At 38.9% G+C, this 27,021-nt stretch overlaps 1 protein-coding gene across 1 annotated transcript; it reads right to left on the bottom strand.

Moving 5' to 3' along the window:
- Nucleotides 1–1,402: 1,402 nt before the first annotated feature.
- Nucleotides 1,403–26,278, bottom strand: GTF2B (general transcription factor IIB). Its single transcript, XM_034779356.1, has 7 exons — nt 26,126–26,278; nt 22,926–23,032; nt 7,667–7,800; nt 4,333–4,479; nt 4,067–4,196; nt 3,123–3,404; nt 1,403–1,655 (listed from the first exon to the last, which is right to left on the bottom strand). The coding sequence occupies exons 1-7, from the start codon at nt 26,140–26,142 to the stop codon at nt 1,522–1,524; spliced, it is 951 nt and encodes a 316-aa protein (XP_034635247.1). The 5' UTR covers nt 26,143–26,278; the 3' UTR covers nt 1,403–1,521.
- Between the last annotated feature and the right edge of the window lie 743 nt (nt 26,279–27,021).

Genomic DNA, 27,021 nt, shown 5'->3' with positions numbered 1-27,021 from the left:
TACATTTCAGCTCAAGCACAATACATGTTAAGGTTACCTTAGCACACAGTGCACAACACAAGTCAACCTGTTAAGAACCTTAACTATTCAGTACATGGAAAGCCCATCTTCTACCTCACAGGCAATGGAACTAACAGCACACACCAGTAGTTTAGGGCAAGAATAGCATAGCCTATTGACAATCAAGGGAAAATTTATGAAGCTTGAATACAACTTATCTGGAGTAAGTGGGTGGCAATGAGGGATACCACCTTTTAATCCTATGTAATGGGAACTTTAATGATCACATGTAGTTAGGACTTCAATGGCCTAAAAAACAAAAACTTAGAGTTGCCATATTTCAATAGTCTTCAGTGAGAGATTAAACCCGAAGCAGCAAGAAAACAGTCAGCACTATTGACAATTAGTAATGTTAGCACTGGGCACAAAGCCCTTCCTTGGATGGATTAGGACCAGATGTGTAGCAGCCTGACCCCCTCAGCTGTTCATTTTGATTAAATAAGTCTTGCACCTGTGATGCAAATTTTGTTCAGAAACCAGAAGTACATTTGTTGCTTTGAACACAAAGGGACACTGTCAAGAGGCAGCCAGTTTTGGAAGCAATTAGTTTGGGGCAGGGGAGACAACTTCTGACTTTTAACTCCTCAGCACCTGGACTATCATTTCAAATACTAAGTGCTAATTTAGAATGCATCAGTGCTAGAAGCTTAGCTATTAATATAGATTAAAGTGACAGGACAGTATCAGTATTTGACATACTTGATCATCTTTTGTAGAATACCAGATGTCAAAGTTCCCAAAAATTCAAATAAGTCAGTCTTTGTGGTTTTAGTTGCTTCAGAGTTAAGTGAAATTCACAGAAACAGGGTGAGACCTCAATGAGAATCAAGGAGGCTGTGCCAACAATGACTAATCTTTTCATAACAAGTTCAGAAACCTTCAGCAGCAGTTGTGCAAATATTCAAGCTGCTTTTGGGCAACTGTTTGCACTGTGGATTAATCTACCATACTGTAAATTGCAGCTAACTACAAATATTAAAACTACACTAGAGATTAAAAATTGCCAAGAAAGTGAGTGTGAAAGTATCCTTGATAGGACCCATCTTAGTACTAAGATCTGCCAGATTATGTTTAATCTTATACTACTCCAACTACATCACATTCTACTGAAATATGCAAGCCAGTAAATGTTTTGGAAAAGTTTATTTGGGAATTACATAATTTCAATTGTTTTCCAAAATACATTTTACTAGATTCCCTACAAAAGAAATCTAAAGTATAATATGAAATTTAACTTGTTCCAACAGTCATTAAATATTTACTTCCACTAATATATACATACAAAATGCCACACAATTATTTTGTTTACCCTTGGAATGTGTGCTGTGTTCCAGCAGTTTGATTTTCATATCCTCCTCCAGTTCCACAATATGAAGGCTCAGTAGCAACACTATATATATACACATCCTTTTATAGGCAAAAATCAAATGTTCTTTAGAAATTAAATGTAACTTAGCAATTTTACAGCTGCGGTAGTTTGTCCACAGGGGTGTCAAATTTGAAGTCTACTGGGAAGAGATCTGGAGCTCGTGGATAGATAAGTCTATAAGATTGTCGGATTGTAACATCAGCAACACCAGCAATATCTCCTATTTCTAGGGAAAGGAATAGAAGCAAATTAAGCATGATTAACCATTTTCTCTTGCTTTGTTTACTCAAACACCATTTTATAAGCCATTTTGTTATCAAGTTCCTGAGTTCTGCATTTGATCAGAACCACTATTAGAGTTAAAAATACCAGAAGCAACTAGAGGTAAAGGTAAGGAAGAAAATACTTTCTTTTGGGCTAAGATCTGCAATGAATCTAAATGAAGAGATGGGAGAAATCACTCCCCAACAGAGGAAATTATAGAAGCAGCTAGTGTTAGGACAAGCAGAGGAAGTAAGGGAAGGAAACAGTTTGAGGTATGCAGGAACTAGTTCATGTATGAATTAAATAAGGATGGTAATTTTGAACTTAATCATGAAGTAAATGAAGGCCTGTGGAATTGTTTGAAGATATGGGGGAGTGCAGAGGAATGTCATTTCTACTTGTGTATGTGAAAGATAGGCAAGCTGCATTCTAGAGTCTGAAGACCACACAAGAGTTGTGAGAGACAAAGGCATAGCACAGAGCTGAAGTGTAGGCAGTGGTAGATACAGGAAATATTACAGAGCTGATGAAAGATTTGCAGACATGAGGGGTGGGATGAATAGTTCTGGGGAAAGGACAAAGCCAAGGTTACAGCTGTTGGAGGCCAACAGAAGGTCAGAGAGATTGAGATTTCTTTACCCAAGAGAAGCTCTTGTCCACTAGGAACTAGCCTCAGACCAACTCCTCATTTCAATTTTGACAACTGTCAGTTCTTCATAGTTCTGAATTAGAAGATTCCACAACCCATTAGCACTCCCAACTCCAGTTTTATCAGGTTAATTAGAAATTGTGAAGTGTTTTTGATTTATGAATATTCCCAATCTCAAAGCAGCTGTCCTTTCTTACCTGTGAACAGGGCACAGTGAAGCTGTAACAGTGAATACCAAAGACCAGATTCTGGTTCCACTAAGGCTACTTTTAGACTTTGTGCAAAACCATTTTAGCCTAGAGCCATCCTCCCTTGCAGTTCTGAACACAGATGATTTGGGGTGGGAGGAAAATGGCATAGCCAAGATGCAATCTCCAGCCCACCCCAGCTGCCAGAATAGTTTATAATTACAATAGTGATATAACACCACCACGTTTACATTCTGAATATTTCAGAAAAGCAGGCTGTAAGTGGACAAATGCTTGGTTGGGCAAACAGTGGCTGTACACTCAAACTAGCATAATTTAAACATTCCAATTACTAAACCACCCAAACTGGAAGTCAATTTGTGGAACTGAACAGCTAAATGGTGCTTAACTTTCTTTTATATTTCAAGCTTCATGAGAAAAATGCCAGTTGTTGTGGTCTCACTGTCCACCCATGAACTGGTGGCTTATGAAGCTCTTGTAGACTTCAGTGAAACAGATTTTCTTTTTTGCCTTAAACTAATCCATTATTGCAACAGGAAATATGTAGGAAAGATGTATTGTGAAGATTTACCTTTCTGGGTCCTTTTCTCTGCTGAGGCTTGTGACGCCATATAAATAGCTGCAGCTGCTACAGAGATCGGACTCCTCCCAGGAACCAAGTCTAATTCCACAGCTTTACGTGCTATGTGTGTCGCTGCCATCTGTACTTGTTTAGGAAGACCCAGATTTGAACAAAATCTTGACATGAAATCACCAGTTGTGATCAAATCCACACTGGTTTCCAGAGCCTTCAAAATAAGCTTAAAACACCGACCTATTTCTTTTTTTGAAATCCTGGACACTGCACATATTTCTAAACAAAGAAAGAATTAAAATGTAGGCTTAGCTATGTCTGTTTTACAATTTAAGCAAGTAAATTTCTCCATATGTTGTATTTTTCAGCCCCCTCTCTATAAAAGAATTGTCAAAAAGCAGGCCACCACCATAAACAGTTGATAATTTTACAATGTGGTAGAAGTATTAATGTTAAATTAGGCAATTTTCAAATCATGCAAATCCACTGCTAACAGTTCTGCAAATGCCCATTGAGTCTGACTGACTATCTTATAAGAGGATAATGTGATGCACAAAAAATGTGTTCCATTCAGTCATGGTGCTGTTGGTTCAAATTTAGATGGAACAATCCCTGCAATGCCCGTCAGGCAACACCTTTTAGATACCACTATTGGTATTCAAATGTCATTCTGAATAATCTTAAATAGTAACTCAGGAATATCCTTAATACAGTTAACTTCCAAGATAGCTAAGCCCAATAGTCCATTTGAAGTAATGGGCTGCATATAGGAAAATCCTAATTAGTACTACTAATTAAGTAATTAAAATAATCAAAATCAAATGTAGCCTATTACTGAAATTAACATTAGCCCCATTTCCGGATACTACCAACATACTGCTATAATACTAGCTAAACTTATCAAATAAATAAATATCTAATCTGTACAACTGAAAACTTACCTTTAAATGTTCTAGGAACACCTTCTTGTCTACAGGCTATATAGAGACAAGCAGAAGCAATGGCATCATTACTTCTCCCCTTCAGGCTCTTCTGCTCATACACTTGCTTGAATAAATTATTTGTTCGATCCTTTAAAGCAAGAAGACTAAATTTAATTAACTCTAGGCCATTTAATTAGCAGCAATATCAAAAATTCATGTGCTCATTATATTATGCTAACTAAGTCAATGCCAGAACAATTTAAGGATGGTAGACATGAACTTACAACTATATTTCTGGGAAGGTTGATTCTGTCTGCCATGTTAGTAATTTCTCTAAAAGCATTCATCATTGCTCGATCAGAGCTGCTCATAGTCCTGCGATTCTGGTACTTTGAATTTCCAAATTCATCAAAACTTGCTGCACCTGTGCCCTGAAAAAGTATAATTTTATTGTTAAAAAACTTGAATTTGATTCCATACTTAATATTTCAAGAAGTAATTGTCCAGGTTTATAAAATTCTATTTCAAGACTTTGTTAGAACAATTACATAAAATACACAAGTGAAAATCTCAAAATCAAACAGCCTTCCAAACTGCACGGGTAATAACTATACTACCATGAATCTCAATTCCTAGGAAAATCAGAAGATTTGGGAGAAGGGTTATCAGGAGACCTTGCAAAAAAATTTCAATCTAAAAGAAAATACGGATACATAACAGGTAATTTGTCCCTTTAAACAACCTTACTGTTGAAGTTCGACATCCCCACTGGTTCATTGTAGACTAGCACAATTTGCTAGCGCTTCTGCTAATAAAGCATTATTAAACCTAGGCCTTTGTAAGCATGCCTAGATACCTTGTACACAATAGTATAATGGAGGTTTTGTGTAATGAGCACAAGCCATATTGCTTAACTGGAACACTGGATGCACCCATTACAATTGCTAAAGCCCAAGGGCAGTGCTAATCCTCACACAACTAATGCTTGAGTGTCACTCGGTCTGTGCTGCAGCTCATTTTTGGCTGAATGGTAGATTGGAAAGATGAAGTTTTAGGATTAGGACGGTGACAAGTTGTTCCAACGATGGCTCACATGAAAAGGTGGCAATCCAAAGTCAAATGCTGAATCAATTCATAATGATTGATCCAAAACCAATTTGTGGTATGCTGCTTGCATAGAACATCAAGTATTTTATGTTGTTGCCATATTCAGAAACCAAACATCTATGCCTGCAACGAAAACAAAAAACACACTAAGGATTCCCACCCTCACTCCAAGAAAAACTGAGAAAAATTTAAGAAAAAAATTACTCAACTTGGCAATGTCAATGCATACTCCCTGTATGCATTTCCGCCCCCAGGTCTCTACAATTTACATAAGCATAAGGTGCTTGCCATTGTGAAAAATCTTATCATTCCTGCCCAATACAGATGGTTTCAAAAGTTAAAAGACTTGAAGGGAACACCAAATTGAAAACAGCACCTTTGTCAAACAATGCATGTCTGATTAACAACATGGCTGAAGATGCCCAAGAACAACTGCCTTCTAAAGGAAGGAAAAATGATTACACTGTAATTCGTCTTGAATTAACCAATATCTCTGGTGCCACACAGCTTATGTCAGATGGCTCTCTTGGAAGCACCTTGCTCTTTATTAGAGTTGTGCCTGGATGCATAACAGGAGAATACTTATTTGGAACATTTCAAGAAGCAATCAGTTTTCCACCTTCGATGGGAGTGATGTATTGCAACGTGCACATATACTACAGAATGTCAGGGAAGAACAGTGATTTAGTTACACAAATCCAAAACATTGCACCTATTGCCTCTTCTTGCCTTCAAATGCCTGAAAACCAGCTGTTGTAGTAAACTTTATTGCAGGCCATTCAATTAATTTTTGACTCTGTATGTCTGTGTGATGAGTCCCCTTCACTATTAACTCCTTTCATACTGAAATGAGATTGCTCCCAAAGTAAAGAACAATTCTTTAAATTATGGACAAATTCAAATTTTTCTGAATGATCAGCAATCTTCCCTTGCTAACACCTTCAAATAATTCATCGTGGGTAGCGCACAACTTAACTTGCTCAGACATTTTTGGGTGCTAAGGCAGAACTCATCATTCCAGAGAGAATACAAGTGTTCTCTATCCACAACAAGGTAGAAATAATCATAAAAATAGAAATTTATCTTCATGTGCAAGAAGAAACTTGATTACCTCCTGGTTTCAGGCTTTTGGGGAACTTGAGAAACCGCTGCAACTCAAACATCTGAGGAAACTTCAGACTCAGTGCACGATTATTTTCTATTTTGAGCCACACAGGAGAAAGAGGTGGACCAACCACCCCTCATCCCAGGTGCTCTTGATTCTATAACATTGATCTGACCATTGTAAGACACCTCTCCTGTGACAAGCGCCCATAATTAACTCTCTACTGGACTCAGATTTTGTAGTCTCTAAAGAAGGAATACCAAGCTTTAGTTACAGAAGTTCTTAGTTTTCACTGTATCATTGCAAGTTAGATTTCCTTTGGTAGTGATAATTACAATTGCCTGTCAATTAAATTCAACCTAGTATGGAACACCTTTCCTAAGACAACAGGCTCACCTATCACATCGTTAAGTTTTATTTAAAAAAAAAAAAAAAAAAAAAAAAAACAATCTTGAACTGAAACTTTTTCATTGTTCTAGTTAGGAGCTCATGAAATGTATTAAGTGTGCTGGAGGAAGATGGATCGCAGATTTTAGTCAGAAGGTCAACCAGCACTATCTATGTGGGAAACTTTTCACTGAATAAAATGGGATTTCACAATGCAAAATGCACGTCAGGGCATGAAGTATGGAAAACTGTTTACAGTATCAAAACAAGTAGCAAACTTTTACATGGGTCACACTTCTTTCTAAAACTGGTACTAAATTGCCATCTGACCAGTTTTACAATCCTACACATGTACAATGCAGCAGGATAACGGTACATTAAGCCAGTCAGAAATAATGTACACTACAAATAAACACTGTTGGAACATTCAGGAACTAGGAAAGAATTCCAAATTTGTATTTTTAACACTGTTATACCAAAAGAACAGTTAGCTATAACTGCATGTATGGTCCATCAGGAATGCTCTCTCTCATCTTGAATATTATATTTGATACAAAATTTCTCATGAAACAGACTATTTTGAGTACAGAATTTTAACTGATGCCTCAAAGTATTTTCAGGCTTTTCTGGTATATTCCAACTGTGAAAAATTCTGCAATTCCAAATCTACGTATGATTCCTTAGGGATAGAAAAAGGACTGCTGTGTAACTGCATTTTCCTCAGCAGCAGCAATGGAAAAGCAATGCAAGTAGTCCTGCAACACTATCAAGGAGATTTACTTCTCATCTAGAAGGTTCGATTAGTCAAGTATTCCTTCCTACTACCCCCTCCCTACACACAGATGGGGAGACTGCCAAATCTGGACCATAACAAGTAGTTATTGTGATGAATTCAGTTCATACCAAACATTTTATTTTTATGGCATTCAAATCTCTGCATAGGTTTCTTGTTGCCATATAAATATGTACTTAACAAAATTTTATTAAACATGTTAAACATTTGTATTTTAAAATGTTACCTTGCCAATCATTGTAGTTAAATCCCCATCACTCAAGAGAGGATTCTGGGTGTCTCCAACTCGAGATGGGTCTTTTGTTGCTTTATCATTGCTGAAAGTTCTCCACTCTGACCCTACATCTATGACCCGGTCACCTGAATTCATAAAAAGTAATAATTTGCATTACTGTAACACATTGCCTCAAAGTATTTTGCAAACATTAAGCCTCACTATGCAGACGGCAACCCTCTGAGGTATCAGCTATAACTAGGGATCCCGTCATCCACCACTGGAACAGTCACTTCTGGGATAGTGTGCAGTAGCTATTTAACTCGGCAAAACACGAGAGGGGCAGGAAATAAAAAAGTGCAACTGAAACTGCCGGAAGGATTTAAGTAGGGAGAATATAATTACCTATGTAGGAATTTAACTAGGATACACAGGGTTAACTTTCCTACTCTTACAGACTGCCGTGGGATCTTTAATGACCAAAAGGAATTAAGACCTTCATTTCAAGGCGGCTGTACAGAAGCCTATTGCTCCCTGTGGGCTTTCTAAGGCATTGATTAAATACTAACTTGAAAGGAAGTGTGTCACCTAACTAGACCATCACCACCACTTCTTGCAGCATCAATTATGTTCCTTAGTATTCTCCCACCTAAATCCTGACCCAGTCTAACCCTGCTTAATCTAACATCTGGCAGCATCACGGGGGGGGGGGGGGGGGTGTGAATATTTATGTTATTTATGTGATTTAAGTTATCAGTGTTAATTCAGACTAAGAAGAAAGAGCTAAACCCATGTTCTGAGACTGGACTGTCTGCTTCAGATACACTTTTGGATTTCTATACCCGCATCATGTTTAGGGAACAAATGGTAATGAGGAACATTGTGGTTGTCCCTTCCTAACAGCTTTTCCCACCCCTATTGCTCCACTCCATTGTCTGTCCCAATCGCCTCCTGGACTAATCACCAAGCCAGATTTGAAAACACGAGCATATAAGAAAAGGAGAAATTCAATAGATATAACCCAGTAAGACCTGGGAAGTAGCTCAGTTCTCTCTCTTTTTTAATTAGAAAAAAAACTACAATGCAGTAACACTGATGCAAGTAACTAAATCTGAGGAAAGATTCTAGAACAGTGTCCTTCTGGAGAATTTTAATGTCCAAGTCAAGGGAATGTCTGCAAAAATCTGAATAGAATCAAACTGTAGGAATGGAAGGGAACGCTACAGGTCATCTAGTTCAGTCCCCTGCACAGAGGCAGTGCTAAGTATTATCTAGAATATAAATTAGAGTGCATGATCAGATTTCCATTATGGAAATCTGATTAGTATAAACTGGAGTCTGATTTTTAGATTCATCATCAGTCATGATGAACAGTGCTCAGACCCTCAAAAGCAGGCTTGTTAGCAAGACTAGCATAAGGAAATGCAATTATTGTGTCATTAGGTAAGGATTCAAATAGAATGGTGATAACCATAAGCAACTAATAGCAAGACAGACATTGGTACTATGAGGTAGTAATAGTTTGCCAAGTTATAAAGCATAAACTTCCCTCAGAAAGACCTTTTGGAAGAAATGTGTGAATAATGGACATAGGCCCAACTACAAAAAATTTTCCTATGAATTTTTGCAAAGGGAACATTGTCTTCATGAAGATCATGAGGAGCATGTCTGAAGTTCATTAAGCTAATCAACTTGAGACAAACATCTTTAGATAATACTGAATAATTATTAGTGAAATATCTCCCTTACCAACATAGCATAAGCCTATTTAGCTGTTCAACCCAATAGGTAGCTGTCTGTCTTAACTATATTCATACCCATGCATCACCTTGATACTTACAGGGTAGATAAAAATCAATGATTTTTTAAAAAAAAATAAAAAATGGATTTAAATCAGTTTTGATTAAATGCTGTGAGGAAAAAACCTATCATAGCTCAAAGATCTCATCATGGAATAGGGATTATAAATTCTAATTTTATAGTATGAGACAATATATTCATATAATGTTCAAGAAAAGTTTTGTAAACAAGTTCCAATAGTTCATGAATTAGGGACCCCATTTTATGAGGTTCCAGGGGCTTCTGTATAGATTTAGGTTAATCTTTCTATCTACCCAATGGGACTAGTCTAGAAAATACCATCAGAGATGCTTAGTTTTGAGGTTCTCAATTGGGGGTTTGGGTCTCCAGAGAACATGCTTAACAGCAAAAATGTTTTTAAATATATAGAGGGGTGAGAAATAACAGACCTCAACCCTATTGTCCTCTCTAAAAGTGAGAAGTTTCAAAAAGCTCAATGAATAGAAGGTTGTTGGGGCGGAGTAGATCTGGACAAGGAGAAGAAGTGAGAAAGGAGGGACAGGCAGAAACAAAAGCGAAACTGTTTTGAGCAGCATATTTCAGAAATCTTGAGGTCTTTGAGCGTAGCCCTCATTGATTTGAGATCTACCATACCATTCTCTCTCTAGAAAGGAAAGCCTATAAAGACAGTAGGCTGTAAAAGCGACCCAGTTGGGAATAAGAACCATTCAAGAAACATAAGTTTGCTGATTATGTTTTAAAGAAATTCACACAACTGGATTCAGAGACTGTTGAAGTGATAATCTCACTTTTAACAGCAGTAGCTTCTTCAGCTGGTGTAGAAAGAATATTTTTCTTCCTTTGGAATAATTCATTCCAAATTGAGAAATTATTTGGGACCTGAAAAAGTAGAAAAGCTTGTTTTTCTTTTCCAGATTATGAACAAACAGGAAAATGAAGATGAAGACGACTGAGTTAGCTGCAGAAGTCAATATTTTAGTTTCTCATGTTGACCTGGCTGACTTTTTTTTAATATTTTAGTTAAACAATTTTAAACAAACCTGATTATACCCTGTTATATCAGGATAGAGGTGTAGCTGCAAAATTAATCTGAAAAGTTTTCAAAATAAATCACTTTAAAAATGTATAGTGTGTACCTTCTAAAAATGAAACCTACATCTGAGTTGTGAAGAATATGTATTAAGGTTATAACAATCTATAAGAATGCACTTTTATGAAGAAATCCATGATTAAATCGAGTCTTCCTGACTAGTGATTTAAATCAAATCCACCCTGGATGCTTAATTACTTTGACACAAACCAAAGAATATAAAAACCATCAGCATGAACCAGAACTGCATTTAAAAATATAGCGGTAGATGATTAAGAAAATATAGCATGTATGGTGCAAGGAAAGCAGATATCCATCCTTTCCACTACTCACATCTTCCCAACTCAAATTAGCAGACAGCATGCTCCTCTGGCTCCTGAACTCTGTAAATATTTAAGTAGTGCTCCTTCTATGGCCTAGTAATAACTTCACTTCAAGACAACCTCCCCAAATACTGTTTACTGCATCTAAAAAAAGCAAAATGTACTTAAAAGTATTGGCATGGTATAAATAGAACACTGAGTACAGGGCAATGATGTAATAATTTTCCACACAAATGGGAATGACCTAAATGACTCACTCAAAGATCTGCCCCTTGAGTTATGAGCCATTCCTGTGCTAATGAAAAAAAGCATTATATCACTGCCTGTTTTCACAAAATATTACAAACAGAAGACCAAAATTACTATGCCAATATAGTAAAAAAGGATTAACTAGAACAATGACTGAATATAAGGTGGTATATGTATTTAGATGCAGTATACAAATTTCTTACTTTTTCCATTAGCAAGAAAAATATGTACTCTTACAAGTAGCTAATTACCAATTTAACCACAAATTGCTAAAAAAATTATTTTTTAAAAATGAATAAAGCTGCTGTTTTAAAAATCTGATGAGATTGAGGCCCACAAAATTAAGTGTGACCCTTGAATAAAATGATAAAAGCAGACAACTTCAAAGTTTTAATACAAGTTGTATGTTTAAAAAGAAACCACAGTGTAAAGCAACAGAATTTAGAACTGAATTTTCCTGAGGCATGCATCCAAATACTGAGCTGAAATTCCTAGGTCTAATCCTACCAAAAGAACTTCCTTGTTTGGAAGCATCTGTAAAATGGCACCTCATTACTAGCACCAATGTTTTGGAAATAGTGAGTCAGCACTTTTGAAATCTTGAAATTTATTTTTAAATTTCTGCATAGTGACGATTTAAATGGGTTATAACTATTTACTGCAACTGTCATAAGTAGTGGAAGAGTATGTACAATACAGGGGAGGGTATACATTTCCTTCTCTCCCATTTTATGCAGAATCCCAAAACCCATTAATACATACTGCTGTAATGCCAGCTGGGGGCAGTGATAGGCACTCTGAAGGGTTAAAATCCATTTAACTTTTGTCGGTAAGACAACTAACTATGTACTTTCTCCCCTTTTTGGAAATCCTCAGTAGATAGGGTCCGTTCTCAAGGAAGGCCATTACTAGACTAATTTAATGAAGTATCTTATGGGACAAATGAATACACTCTTTGCCTGAACATTTCTTTTTCTCCATTCTGTAAACAGGTCTTCTGGTATGCAGCTACATTTTAAAAGTATTACCCAAATGTTGAAGTTAGACAAACAAATTCAGACAGTGAACTCCACTTTGATTTTACATTACCCAATCTGAAAAGCTCATTTAGTAGAATTCAAAACAGAAAACAGACTAACATTTGCCTTTTTCCACAATTGACAAATGCAGTGGAGGAAATACTACAGGAATCCAGCAGTCTATTCAAGTCAGCATCTAAAATTAAAATACTTCACATTTTTCTTTTTAGGATTTAAGAAATGTCTGTCACAACTATATGTACTGAAGTCTTACAAAAAACTGATAGTAAACATGACTTCTCAATGAAGAAAACATTTTTGTAGCAACAAAACTTAGTGTTGAGAACGTTTTATCTGCAATTATACACCTTAAAGGAATGCTGCCAACTACTTTATAGTAAATGTACACTCCCATCTGTAATACCTTATGTGAAATGGTATGCATGTTTATTGCTTGTTTTCCATTCGAAAAATGGGTTTTTAATCTTATTTGTAATACAAAGAAAGCATAGCTTAAACTGGAAATGCTTAAGCAAAATAAAGATCAACAGGATTAAAATTAGAACCTAAAGTAACAGATTCACAGTTTACTAGTCATACTGCACCTTGAAATAGTCTCTAAAGTTTCCCCTTGTGGAAATACTGCAATTTGTTTTTAGGTGCATTTTCACTCTTGATGTGCTTTAAGGGAAGCTATAAATTTGCATCCAAAAGAAAGTACACCTTATAGACTTCAGCACTTTAGTCTTAAATATGTGCAATTATCAGTAAAATTTGTATTTTACAAGAGTACTGTAAATACAGTACAGAACCATTTTAAAATCCTATTAAAGTTAATTTTGTTCCTATAGTTAATTAAGAAATGTGCTGCCATCTAGTGATCATTGAAATTATTGCTCTTTTTAAGAGCCATGATCTTGCAGTATCAAGCAAAAAACCGAATGAAAACCAACCAGTGACTTCTGAACACATCAATATATTCTGGCAATCTTTTTCACAATAGTACTCCCTTTGAGAAAATATGTTAAATGGCAGTCCCTCTTAACAGAGGCTCTACCTACAGGTAACTAACAATCCTGTATGAAAGATCTATTAGAAATTTCAGTACTTGCAAGTATGCAAAATGATTACCTCAAAAAAAAATGCAACTTTACACACTCAAACCTAAAATACTTTTAGACCAAGTACAAGCATGTCATATGTATACATAAGATATCTACCTCTGTTTATGCTAGATTAGACAAGAATCCCACTTCGAAGAGTAAACATCACTACAACCAATCAAAAAGCTCAGATACAGGTAGAACTGGAGAGCTGGGTGGGGGGGGGGGGTTTCTGGTGGTTTAAGTCTAGTAAGACTGAAATAGTTCACTTGATATCTTAAATGGAAGAACACTCACTTTAATCTTAAGTGCCACCAGTTAAATTAACCATTCCTTACTGACCTGATAAGAACACATCTGTTGAAACAGGTCAGTAAGGTGTACTGGCTCACTATGAAACACTAACCCAATACTTGACTCCAAACGAGCTGTTTCAGAATGGAATGATTTAAATAAAAGCAATTTAAATCAGATTTTAATTTAAATCAAGTCAGAAATCTTGATTTAGATAGTTTATTTTCCCAATCCTTTTCTCAACTTTGAATGATCTAGTCATTAAACTGAATGAAATGAAGAAATATTCTCTCTGCATCTGCAGAAGAGGCTATTGCTGTCAATAGATGGTAGCACTTTAAACTGGTCCCAAGTGCTTCACCAGTGTCTTCCACCAGTTCAGTGGATTGACTCAAAAATACTTTGGCAGCAAATGTGCGCCACTTAATTTAATTTAAATAAAAAAGTTATTATAGTAAATTTAGGCTTCAACATAATTTGTCCTATTTCAAATTTAATTTAAATAGATTTTTAAACACAAAATGTTTAGAGTTTTTTGATTTAAATAAAAAACCCATGTTTGAAAACTACCGATTTTTATCTTGAGTATTTTATATTTGAGTCATAAAAGCAAGTCAAGCTCTCAGACTCTTCATTTCCTTCAGGAGGGAGTATGTTGGAAAGGTGTCCTCATGCTTCACTCTCAGGCAAAAGTCTTCAAAATAATAAACTGTATAGGGAAAGTTTTAATTAAAGAACAAGGTTATGGCGAGCCCTTTTCCCACTGCCAGTGGTCTATCCAGGGTTCAACTATACACCATATTTCCCCCGTCTCACACAATGTCATTTTGAATCAAAAAAATTGTTTGGCACTCATGCTCTACTTGTTCAGACTTTAAGTTTAAGTAAAAGAAAAAAAATTGGTTCTTCAACTTAAACATTTTTGAAATACCGACCAAAGTGCCTAATAAAAGGGCTTGCTATTCACACATCCTACACAAGTTAATGACCATATGTTCATGCAAAGGTTAACTTCATTCAGTATGTTTAGAAGTATCAGCATTCTTCATAATTAATGTACATTTCTGTAACAGATGATGATATTAAGTTTCCAATGACACTTTTGACAAGGAACACTTCCTTTGTTAATGGCTTGGGCTAGGAAACTTTGAACCAAAGCTTTTCCCTGCTTTCTTTAAGAGTCAATAGCTGTTTATCACTAATGCTCGGTTCTCCATCACCAGTAAGTAAAATTTAGATTTGGCATTTCAAATTTTAGATGTTTGCAGTTTTGACAAGGAAACCTTTAAAGTGGAACAGATTTTTCATATGATATTATACACATACAATGAACAAACATTACAAGTGAAGTGCCTATAACTGCCCTCTACTAAATGAAAATCAGAGCTGCTCAAATGTTTCTCAGACATAGACTATACTAACAATAGTGAAAGGAATTTTCCCTCTCTCATATTATAGGAACCTTAATTCTTGAAATGAGGACTTGAGTTCTATCCGATTGTCATTGAAATTCCAGTCTTGACATGGAATATAGTGGTAACCATGAAGTCCTATGGTGCCACAGATTTATATTTCATGCAAAAGATGTGCTAATGTTAATCAAATCCAAGTTTGTAGAAGTATAGAAATTATAATCTAAATGAAGACAGTAGGCCACTTACAGCTCATACTGTAACGGAAACCCTAGACAAATGAAAATTACATGAAATAACTGCCTAAACTGACAGACAAGATATAGCTAATAAACATCTGTTCAATTTATATGGGCAGTTACCAACTTTGAAGCTTTGGATCCAGGTTAAGTGCCTCGGGATTTTTTTTTTTTTTTTTACTACCTGAAGAATAAGACTTTTCTCCTTTATCCAAAGAGACTAACGAAGGAAATTATTTTGGTCTTCTGTCTTCGGGCACTATACATCCATTGAAGAAGCTTAAAAAAACGATACGCTAGAGTGACAAGTTCAAGGAAAACATGAAATGAACATTAAGCATAAAGATGATAGCTGAAGAGGCTAGAATACCAGGACTACATCTAATGAACCACCGTTTGAAATGGAAAGGTGGTAATGTTTAGGTCACCTTCTTTCACTGCTGATCTAGTGAAGGTGGAAAGCAAAGATGACTAATTTGAACTAGACACTGGTTCTCTCCTGTGTCCTAAAGAGACCCACAAGATTAACTGTATTGCATGCAGCTTCCTTACACGGAGTCTGTAAAGAAGCTTTACTGCTCAGAGAGCAGGCATGAGGAGCTTGTCAATTAAGGACCTCACTACAACCTACACACTTTTAGCACTGTTCTTGCATCACTTCTAATTTATCTTATTGCATTTTTCTCATCTTTATGGCAAATTTAATAACTCTGCAATAGGAACAGACATTGAAATACGAGAATCAAAGTTTTCAAGGAATAGAAAAATAACCACTATTTTTCACTTAAAATATCAGAGTTAACAGGAATACTAGTTTCCTTAACATAGGGCTTAAAAGAACTCTAAAAGCTGCTACACTGCCACCTTCACCTAGTTAGAAAAATTAAACTGTTTGCCTTTCTGGCAACTGTCTTTGAGCCACCTGACTGCAGATGGAAAGATAAGATCCAGGGTAGGTCTATACTGCAATTAAAAACCTGCAGCTGACATGCCAGCTGATGCAGGCTAAGGGGCTGTTTAATTGTGGTGTAGATGTTCAGGCTCAGCCTAGAGCCTGGGCTCTAGGACCCCACACTATGAGATGGTCTCCTACCTTGAGCCCAAACATCTCCAAAACAATTCAACATTCCTTTAGCCTGAGCCCCATGTGCCTGAGGTGGCTGGCCTGTGCCAGCTACAAGTGTCTAATTGCAGTGTAGACATAACCCACAATCTCACTCTTCCTAGTCACCAGAGAGACTTCTGATCAGAATATTAACAGCCCATATATTAAAACTGGGGTTCAGGTATGCTCAGCAGGTCCATGGTCCCTTTCGCCCAATGCATTAAGTATGTGGCTGACTTCACATAGGCCTCTCCCGTCTAACTAGCTGCTAGGCTCCACCTTGTCCTTTATCCCAAAGGCAGCTCTGTACTCTCTACTTCACTCCCACTCAGCAATTGTAGCCACACTCTGCACTTACTGGCAGGTCAATGCTGCTGAGCATGATGTTTTTCAGCCCTATCCCAGCCTCCCTTATTGCCCTGTGGTCAGTGTTTGAAACAAACTTGAAATTAACAGCCACTTTTTCTTCAGGAGATGATCTCAACTCTGAGAGCTGCATTCATGAGCATCTACTGAACCAGCACATAAAGCACAACACATCATTGTACTGTACATCCTACAAAAAAGTGGCTTAGTTGATTTTTTGGCAATAGTAGTGCAGATGAACTTAGGGGAATTCCTGCATTTCACAAATAAAATTCTAACAGATCTGGGGCCTAACCTGATCATATCCCCATAGCATTTCAGGTTTTGGTCAATCCAGATTGAGACTCTAGCATTAACACACAAATCTCACTGATAGCTGCAATTTTGGCACATAATCACTCTTAATTGAGAGCTAGAGGGGCTGAACATTAGCAGCTGAGTAACAGTTCCTGAGCAGCAAGGAAAGGAAAGGCAAGAGCAGTAGTGGGCCAAAGTAAAAGGAAGGGTAGTGAGGAGCTGAAGGCGAGTCCTTGCTTGAATAAATTAACATATAATAATACCACTTTCAAGCAGTTTAAGACCTTCATTCACTACAAATTACCACTACAAAGTAAGTGAAAGCTGTTTTAACAATGCATACCAACTTTTAGGACACAAAGTGACAACTACTGTGCAATGAAAATGGGACTGTAAGCAAACTGAATTTTACCAGGACACTAAGGGCAAAACCTCAGCTTTTACAAGTGGTTCAAAAGAATCCTCAGCCTTAAAAGTAGTCAAGATCTGTTTAAAATCCCATTGAAAAGACAACAACATCTCCAACAGCAGTTTCCCATAGATAAAGCACTGTTTCAAGTAGTGACACAGAACAGTGCCAATCAAATCACTACCAACATTTCTTAGTTACCTTCTATGAAAAAAGGGATATGCATTTCCTGCAGTACACAAAGGCAAAAATAATGATGTGAAGAATAAGTGACATGTGCATTTCTCCAGCTTTCCCAACTCCCCCCATTCCTCCCTCCACCTTTCCCTTTTCTCCCTCTTTCCCTCTCAACCAGAGGCTATGGGGATATATAATCTGTCACCTGAATTACAGTACTGATTTTCTGATTTTGTCCAAGTTGAACAAAAAAAAAAAAAAAAAAAAAAAAAAAATCAAGGAAGTCAGACTTTTCAGGTTTCAGGAACCAATGTGTTACAGGTATTTTATTCCAGGCCAACTTCTGTTTTGTAATTAAACAAAAAATACACCTTTTGACATTCCTAACAGCTAAAGTAGTGAGTTAAGAAAAATGGCAATCTGACATTCACTCAAAAAGGATTTCATTACCAATGTGTTTTTTTATGTATCGCCTGGTCTCATCTTTCCAAAAAGCAAATTATACACAAATGTATTTTATTATATACTTCACAAATGTAGTTGGACACAAAGGCAAAAATCTGGTTCTATGCTGAAGTATAGAAATGGTGTTTTAAACTGAATTCACCACTTTCTTACAGGAGGCTTATTTACTTTTCTGACCTACTATAAAGAAATTCTTACCAATCCTCAGCCTGCGCTTTGCACACACACAGGTGCAATGGGCAACTGAAATTACCATTTCTACTGTACAGGGAATAAGAAACCAACAAAGATTGCTCACCATTCAGCCGTGCTCCATATTAGTCTTAATCTACATTGGTTTGGTGAGACTTTGTGGCTCCAATAGCAGGCTCAACTACAGCTTCTCATATAGAGGGAATGCATGTCTTGTGGAGGCTATTTCATCCTTAAGTCTATAGCAGTGCAGACAGAGCAGCTCTGTGGCCTGAATGGAAGATTTTGACTCCACACTTTTAAAGTTTCCAGACTCTGCATACTTATCAAGTACAGGAACCAAGATTTGAGTTTATTTATGGGTTTGCTATCCTGATACTTCACTTAAATTCCTTTAGAGGCTAATAGAAGGGAAGTTATGATAAATGTTCACACTATTATTTCTCCAGTCTGGTGATCTCTCTAGTTTGTTTAGTTTTCTTTAACTTTCATTTAATTAATACACTTACTTTTCCAAGCAAACTGATATAAACCCAAAGTAAAGACTTCAACACATGCAGGAAAACTGAACGGCTAAAAAGGGCAGTCCAAATAAGAAAAACTAAGTTCACTATTTTGCACAATAAATGTAAATGCTAGATCCTTTTAACACTGAATCCATACAAAAAACCCCACACCTCAATACTGTTGAAAGCTTAGAACTCTACCTGTGAAGGAAAAAAAGCATGTTTTCCCAGTAACAGAAGACCAGAAGATTTAAGTTCATTTTGTGCATGCCAGAAGCCCTCAACCACTCCACAATATGACTCAACCAGCAGTTAAGCTTGTGTTAACACAGTGGTTCTCAACCAGGGGTCCAGGGCCCCCTGGGGGACCGCGAGCAGGTTTCACAGGTCCACCAAGCAGCACCAGTGTTAGACATCCGGGGGCCCAGGGCAGAAAGCTGGAGTCCCACTGCATGGGGCTGAAGCCTGGGGCTGAAGCAGAAGCCTGAGCTTAGCTTCACTGTGCTCCCTGTGCCATGGGGCCCTGGACAACTGCCCTGCCTACTATCCCTTAACACCAACCCAGACTTATATGCAGAAAACCACTTATTGGGACACAGGTGGGCCATGGAGTTTTTAATAGCAGGTTTTTGGGGGTGTGGGGGGCCTCAAAGAAAAAGGTTGAGAACCCCTGTGTTAACATAGTATTTTGTTAAATCCCTGGCCACAAAATTCTTGTTGCTTTAGAACAGCAGTTCTCAAACTGTGGGTCATGACCTCCTTTGAAATAGCGTCACCAGAGCTGGCTTAGACTTGCAGGGGTTGGGGGCTGAAGTCTGCGCCCCACTACCCAGGGCCAAAGCCCGAGGGCTTCAGCTCTGAGCAGCAGAATTCAGGTTGCAGGCCCCCTTGAGCTTCAGATTTGGCCCGCCTACCCAGAGCAGTGGGGCTCGGGCTTTGGCCCCTCCACCTAGGGCAGTGGGGCTTGGGCAGGTTCAGGCTTCTGTTGTCAGAAAGGGGTCATGGTGCAATGAAGTTTGAGAACCCCCTGCTTTAGAATTACAAAGAAATAATTCAAGCTGTTAATTTAAAATTAAAGCAGGCCAAACTGAATCCCAAAAGCAAACATCTCACTAACGGGAAACGAGAGGGCAAATCCAAGAAACGGGCTTTCAATATTTACTTCTGATAAATTTGAAACTTACAGTTGGTGCACTTATTTGTGAAACTATGTCAGCTGCACTCGTCCTTTTTCCCTATAGGCAAACACAAGGTGGCTGACATCAACCTATAACTAAGGTTATACCACTAAGATAGTATTTTATGTCTGTTAGAATAATCCAAGGAACAGCTTCAGCCTGGTTCATACATTATTCAACATTACATACAAATTCACACAGACTTGGAAATACTATTTATTAGGCTACAAACCAGAAGGCAAATGACATATTTAAAAAAAAGGAATATTAGGTGTTCAACATGTTCAACACCAAATTAGCCAAGAATTACATCCAAACCTTCAGAATTAACAATACTTCAACTAGACCCATTTAATTAAATGGACACTGTTTATTTGGGTTTGTAGGCATTAAAGACATTTTAAAAAGGGTGTCTAGATCAGTTAATATACAGTGGACTTAAAACAGAATTTCCACAGTAATTTAATTGAGAATTAAAATCAGTTTGCTTTTCATTAGAAGAGTGTACAATAGGTCCTGTTTACCACACTTCCCTTAAAGCATTATTTCTGAGTTAGTTATAATTCTGGAAAGAGATTTTGGCACTTAATGAAGACCTTTAACTCAATGTGTGACAGCAGTAAAAAATAATAATGTTATGATGCTAAAAGAATGGGATAAGAATATAGAAAATTGAATGCCCTCTCTTGGAATAGTGTTCGTCTGGTCACTCTTTCTCAAGAAGGATATAGCTGACATACATGGGGTTCAGAGACAGACTAAGAGTGATTAAAGGCATGGAAAAAAGTCATATGAAGAGATGGAAAAGAATGGTACTGTTTACCTTACGGAAGAGAGGTATGAGGTATAAAAATGTATAGGGTAATGAAAGATATATACAGAACATTTCTATTCACGCAACTTCAGTGAAAGTGACTGATGACACATTTAAGACTGATAGAATATCATGGTTAGAAGAGACCTCAGGAGGTCATCTAATCCAATCCCCTGCTCAAAGCAGGACCAACACCAAGGCTGTGTCAAGCTGGGCCTTAAAAACCTTTAAGGATGGAGATTCCACCACCTCCCTAGGTAACCCACTCCAGTGCCTCACCACCCTCCTAGTGAAATCGTGTTTCCTAATATCCAACCTAGACCTCCCCCACTGCAACTTGAGACCACTGATTCTTGTTCTGTCAGCTGCCACCACTAAGAGCCTAGCTCCATCCTCTTTGGAACCCTCCCCCCCTTTTTCAGGTAATTGAAGGCTATCAAATCCCACCCCCCACTCTTCTCTTCTGCAGACTAAATAACTCCAGTTCCCTCAGCCTCTCCTCATAAGTCATGTGCCCCAGCCCCCTAATCATTTTTGTTGCCCTCCAATTTGTCCACAACCCTTCTGTAGTGAAGAGACCAAAACTGGAAGCAATACTCCAGGTGTAGCCTCACCAGTGCCGAATAGAGGGGAATAATCACTTCCCTCGATCTGCTGGCAATGCGCCTATTAATACAGGCCAATATGCCATTGGCCTTCTTGGCAAGAAGGGCACACTGATGACTTATCCAGCTTCTCGTCCATTGTAATCTCCCGGTCCTTCTCTGCAGAACTGCTGCTTAGCCAGTTGGTCCCCAGCCTGTAGCAGTGCATGGGATTCTTCCTTCCTAAGTGCAGAACTCTGCACTTGTCCTTGTTGAACCACATCAGATTTCTTTTGGCCCAATCCTCCAATTTGTCTAGGTCACTCTGGATCCTAACCCTACCCTCCATCGTATCTACCTCTCCCCCCAGTTTAGTGTCATCTACTAACTTGCTGAGGGTGCAATTAATCCCATCATCCAGATCATTAATAAAGATGTGGAACAAAACCAGCCCCAGGACCGAACCCTGGGGCACTCCGCTTGATACTGGCTGCTAATTAGACATCAAGCTGCTGATCACTATCCATTGATCCAGACAATCTAACCAGCTTTCTATGCACCTTATAGTCTATTCATCCAATCCACGCTTTAACTTGCTGGCAAGAATACTGTGGGAGACCATATCAAAAGCTTTGCTAAAGTCAAGATGTATCACTTCCACCGCTTTTCCCATATCCACAGAGCCAGTTATCTCATCATAGAAGGCAATCAGGTTGGTCAGGCATGACTTGCCCTTGGTGAATCCATGTTGACTGTTCCTAATCACCTTCCTCTCCAAGTCCTTCAAAATGGATTCCTTGAGGATCTGGCACCATGACTCTGCCAGGGACTGAAGTGAGGTTGACTGATTCGTAGTTCCCCGGGTTCTCTTTCTTCTCTTTTTTAAATATGGGCACTATAGTTGCCATTTTCCAATTGTCTGGGACATCCCCCAATAAACACATACTTTTTCCATACATCATAAAATATTAGCCATAAAAATTACTGTCACAAAATACCACTGAGGCAAAGCACTTCACAGGATTAAAAAGGAGTGGGCATTTGTTTGGATAAGAATAACCAAAGTTAGAACACGGAGGATTTAAAAGTTTACTAAGTTTTGGAAGGGATATAAAGCTTCTTTCAGGGAAGAAGCCAACCTAAATGGGAATCAGCAAGAAACTTCTTATGAGCAGGTTATTCCGTAACTACCTTCAGGGTTTCTTGCCCTTTCCTTTGAAAAAAAGTGGTACTGGTCACTACCGGAGACATGAGACTGAACTAGATGACACACTGGTCTGATTCAATATAGCAATTACTGCATTCCTTTGTACCAACATTTTCAAAGTATTTTGAAAACAATACATTAATCAAATTCCTTTTGTTAGATCTAACTAGCTGGTAATCACATCTGAAATCCAAGTTTCCATGCTTTATTTTATATCATGTTTAAATATATATCCCAATTTACATGTGTCGCCATTACCAGAACACTGCCTCTTCAAAATGGTAGATTCTTTTTAGAAAAGTAAAAATATCTATTCGGTGCTAATTTCTTACACATCAACCATGAGAAAAAACAAATTACTTCTTCAGATAGTTGATCTCCATTTTGAGAGTGAGTCACAACAACTTGAATAACTACTTACCCACTACTAGTCCACATTCAGGACAGATCATGTCTCCAGCTCTATAATCTTCCACTAAAATGGAATCTGGATGGTTTGGACATGTCACTCTGGGAAGCACATCCAAACTAAAAGAAAAAGATTGAACACAGCATTCAAAATATTTCAAACAAAGTTTATTTCCAGAAAAAGATTAAGTTAGAGAAAAGCAATTTAAAACTACTATATGGAAGAAAACTTCAAGCCACATGCCCTTAATGCTATTTTTAACATACAGCACAAGTGAGCTGTGTAATTTAGGACAGAGAACAATTTGGTAGCCTAGGATTTATGGAAATTAGAACTCTGAAACATCTTGCCATCTAAAATAAAAAAAGGCTACCTCCTTTGAATAAAGTGCTCTAATTAAAAAAAAAAAAAAAGTTGAATTACTAGTCTACCAGAAAATCCATTCCTGCTAAATAAATGCCTACCAAAAGTTAGTGGTGACCATGTCATTCTAAATATCCACTCCTTCATTTGGCTAGACTTTTTTTTAATCCAATTAGGCTATTCCTTTAGTGAGCAGTGCATTCTTTACTGTTTTAGAAAAAAAAATCAACTTGATCAATAAATTTAAAAAAAAAACAGTTTTAACCAGATTAAAATATAAAGTAATTAAAATTAAAGCATAACTTGCTAGTCGGGAAATCTTTACATTAAATAATTTTAGTAAGATAATAAAGCAGCAGCAATTCACAGAAGCACATACTAAAGCAGCAAGAACTAAAATAAGTAAATTTTATTGAAGACATTCAACAGATTCCAGCTGCATCACATTTTTAATACAAAACAAAATGATATGAAGAAACCGTTTCAGAGAGCTCACAAAAGGGGTGTTGGTCTGTAAGCAACAACTCTCTGCCATGTGGAGCATTTAAATAGGCATCCCATATTCATAAGGCTGACTGCATATTAAATAAAAGGTAAACTGAATCCAGATCCACAAAGCAGAACAGCAGTTTCTGACAATATCTTTTATCAGCAGCATGTCAGTGTAAAATCTGCCCATTTCTCTGGACATATACATTATTCCCCCTGAAGTTTATATGTCCTGTACACTGCAATAGTTCAATAAAATTCATGGCCATTTATTAAAGCATGGCATTTATTTCACTGCTGCTAGAAGTTGTGATAACCCTGGAAAATGTTCACTAAATTTAAAGCAGATACAGAGGGGAAGTAGATTCACTCTGCTGTCCCATCACAGTACCTAATTTGAAAGAACACTGTTCACTCATAAAGGATAGTTCAGGCACTGGGTCCATTCAATCACTAACATCTGCTGATGTCAAAAAGGGGAAATTGTGACAGGAACCCAAAAAAGAGTAATTAGATATAGTTTTCAGTGCTGCTAATCTGGGCCGAAACAGGGGCCTATCTACACCACATGATCATGACAAGGAAAATTGGGGATGATGGAATGTTACCTAACAACGAATTGTATGGGGTGTGGAATGGAAGAGCTTTTAACGTAAGAAAGCCATACTGGGTCAGACTAATGGTCCATTTAGCCCAGTATCCGGTCTTCAAGACAGTGGATAGATACTTCAGAGGGAATGAATAGAAGAGGAAAATTAGCAAGTGATGCATCCTGTTGTCCAGGCCCAGCTTCTGGCAGTTGGAGATTCAGGGATACCCAGAGCATGGGGTTACGTCCCTGACCTTCTTGCCTAATAGCCATTAATGGATCTATCCTCCATTAAGTTATTCTGAATTATTCTAATTCTTTTTTGAACTCAGTTATACTTTTGGCCTTCACAATATCCCCTGACAATGAGTCTCCCTAAAGCACTGTGTGAAGAAATACTCTTTTCCCCAAAAAAACAAGAAAGGAAACTGAAGGGGGTTGTAAACATCTTTCTATAGTAAGCCCTGAAAAGTCTGAAAGGGGCTTTTTACTGGGAAAATTTAGAAGAAACAGAATAAGCATCCAGACATACTGTGGCAACTCCTCCATTTACACTAAAATACAAGATGTGTAAAGGCCTGATTTAACCTGCACAGGAGTTTTATACAGCAACAAAGGGGTAACAGACTATCCAGTTTCTAGCAGGCCTTGGTTTTGGACCAGAATGCATCTTTATTCAAACCATCAAGGATGTAAATTAAACTTTTTAAAAAGCACTATAAAGCAGAGGTTTTCAAAATGGGGTAGGTGCACCCAGAGGAACAGGTGGGGGTGGGGAGGGCAGAGCAGCAGGGCTCAGGAAGGGAGCACCACCTCCACCCTTGACTCACCTTTGCAGGCTACTTAACCTGCAGGTCAGTGCCAACACCACTATGCCAAGCAGAGACCCTCACATACACCTTCCTCTCCTCTGAAAACTTGAAGGGGGAGAGGCAGATTGGGCTTTGATTTTTGCCCCCAGCAGGGTTCAGGATTTGGCCCTCCCACCTGGGGTTGCGGGACACAGCAGGCTCAGTCAGTACCCACTCCTGTGGTCATATAGTAATTTTTGTTGTCAGAAGGTGGCCACGGTGCAATGAAGCTTGAGAACCCCGTGCTGGAGATCGCAGACTTCCTATTTTAATATTTACGAGATGTTAGCAGCAGCAGATCCCGTCACTAGCCTACATGTCACCCCATTACTTACGGACTCCGGGCTTTACAAAAACGTTTGAAACTAGAGTTCAGGCAGAACCAGTCACCCTGGCCAAGACCAGACCATGAGCCTTTCTAGACAAACGCTCATCGCCGCCACAAGTAGTCAGGGAAGAGGGGGGAATGGGGTGGGGGGAGAAGAAGAAACCAGAAATGGAAGGACCGTCAGGAATGGGACAGGGAACGGAGATGGGGCACCAAAGCGAGAGGAAAATCAAAGCGCCCCCCGCCGCACAAGGAAGGAAGGGGGTGGTTGGCGCAGGCCGAGGCCGGGCCCCTCTTCCCCCCGCAGGGACAGGGAGGGGGAAAGGGGGCCGGGGGAGAAGCGAAGGGGTCCGAGGCGGGGAAAGGGAGCGGGACTGACGAGCAGGAACCAAGCAGGTGGGGCGGGGGGACCCATCAGCGTTGCTGTCCCAGGAGCTGAACGTGGGGGAAGACGCGGCCATTTTCTCTCCCCGGCAGATAGTCCGGAATCGCCGCACACGCCCGCTCCCGGGCTCCCGTCAGACACTTTATTACCACCCACCACCACCACCACCACGACGACGACGACCACAACACCGCTCGCTCCACTCACCGGCTGGTAGACGCCATGTTCGTTCTTTCCTTCCTGCCTCGTCCCAGGTAGTGCTGTCTCTGAACAGGGCCAGGTCAACAGTACGCAGCGCACTCCCTTATATATCCTCCGCCACGGGGGGCGGGGCTCTGCCAGGTCGTCAGTACGGGCCGCGCGAAGGGACAAAACGAAAGAGTTCGCATTCAGCTGCTTCAACTTGAGCCCCTGGAGGCGGTGCCCGTCTGTGGGGCAATGACTAGGGGCGGGGCGGGGCGCCGGCTGGCGTCACGCGCTCTCCCTCAGCCCGGCTCTGGGTCTGACGCTCACTTTGTCCCGCCTCTGGAGGCTGTTGTTGGACTGTCGTGTGGAAATACAGCTGCGGGACTAACGGTTTAAGTGGCTGCCTCATGGTTTTTATTTGATTGACATGTTGGTGCAGTAAGTGTAGCCGGTACTAACATAAAAGGAGTAGAGCGGGCTGGGGGATTGGGGTCTGACCTTCTGGACCGCTCTTGGAATCCCCAGCACCAGGCAGGTCGCTGACCATTTGCACCCTGTCGTTCGACCACTCAAGACCCCCGCAGACTGTGGGTCACTATTCCTTGCGGGTGCTCCAACCCTTTTGCAGATGTGGGAGCTTGAAATCTAATGGAATAGTAAGTTTGGATGAAAGCATTTTGCGTTTGTGCCACGCTTTAATCAGATGGATGCACTATGTCCCCCTTTGATTTGTTCCTGACTTGAGTTGCAAAGAGTTGTTACTCCCAAGCTTTGGGTTGAGAGAACCCTGGGTAACACAGATCCGCCCTGAACTATGTGGCGTTACCTTAATAGACTCTGCCCTGGAGAAGTTGCCCTTTCACAAGCACTGAGATTCACATGGAGTAATCTGTGCCATGTTTTATTGCTGTTGTGAG

Source organism: Trachemys scripta, chromosome 8 (assembly GCF_013100865.1).
Source record: "Trachemys scripta elegans isolate TJP31775 chromosome 8, CAS_Tse_1.0, whole genome shotgun sequence".
Lineage (NCBI taxonomy): Eukaryota > Metazoa > Chordata > Testudines > Emydidae > Trachemys > Trachemys scripta.
Note: the sequence above shows the minus strand (reverse complement) of the source record. Positions and strands in the feature narration are given on the sequence as shown.

What these genes read in the sequence shown, in the direction of transcription:
- GTF2B (XM_034779356.1), bottom strand. An exon ending in TGTTCCTAGAACATTTAAAG is followed by an intron (nt 3,405 to 4,066) that starts GTAAGTTTTCAG and finishes TTCTTTGTTTAG; the next exon opens with AAATATGTGCAGTGTCCAGG. An exon ending in AGAGAAAAGGACCCAGAAAG is followed by an intron (nt 1,656 to 3,122) that starts GTAAATCTTCAC and finishes TCCTTTCCCTAG; the next exon opens with AAATAGGAGATATTGCTGGT.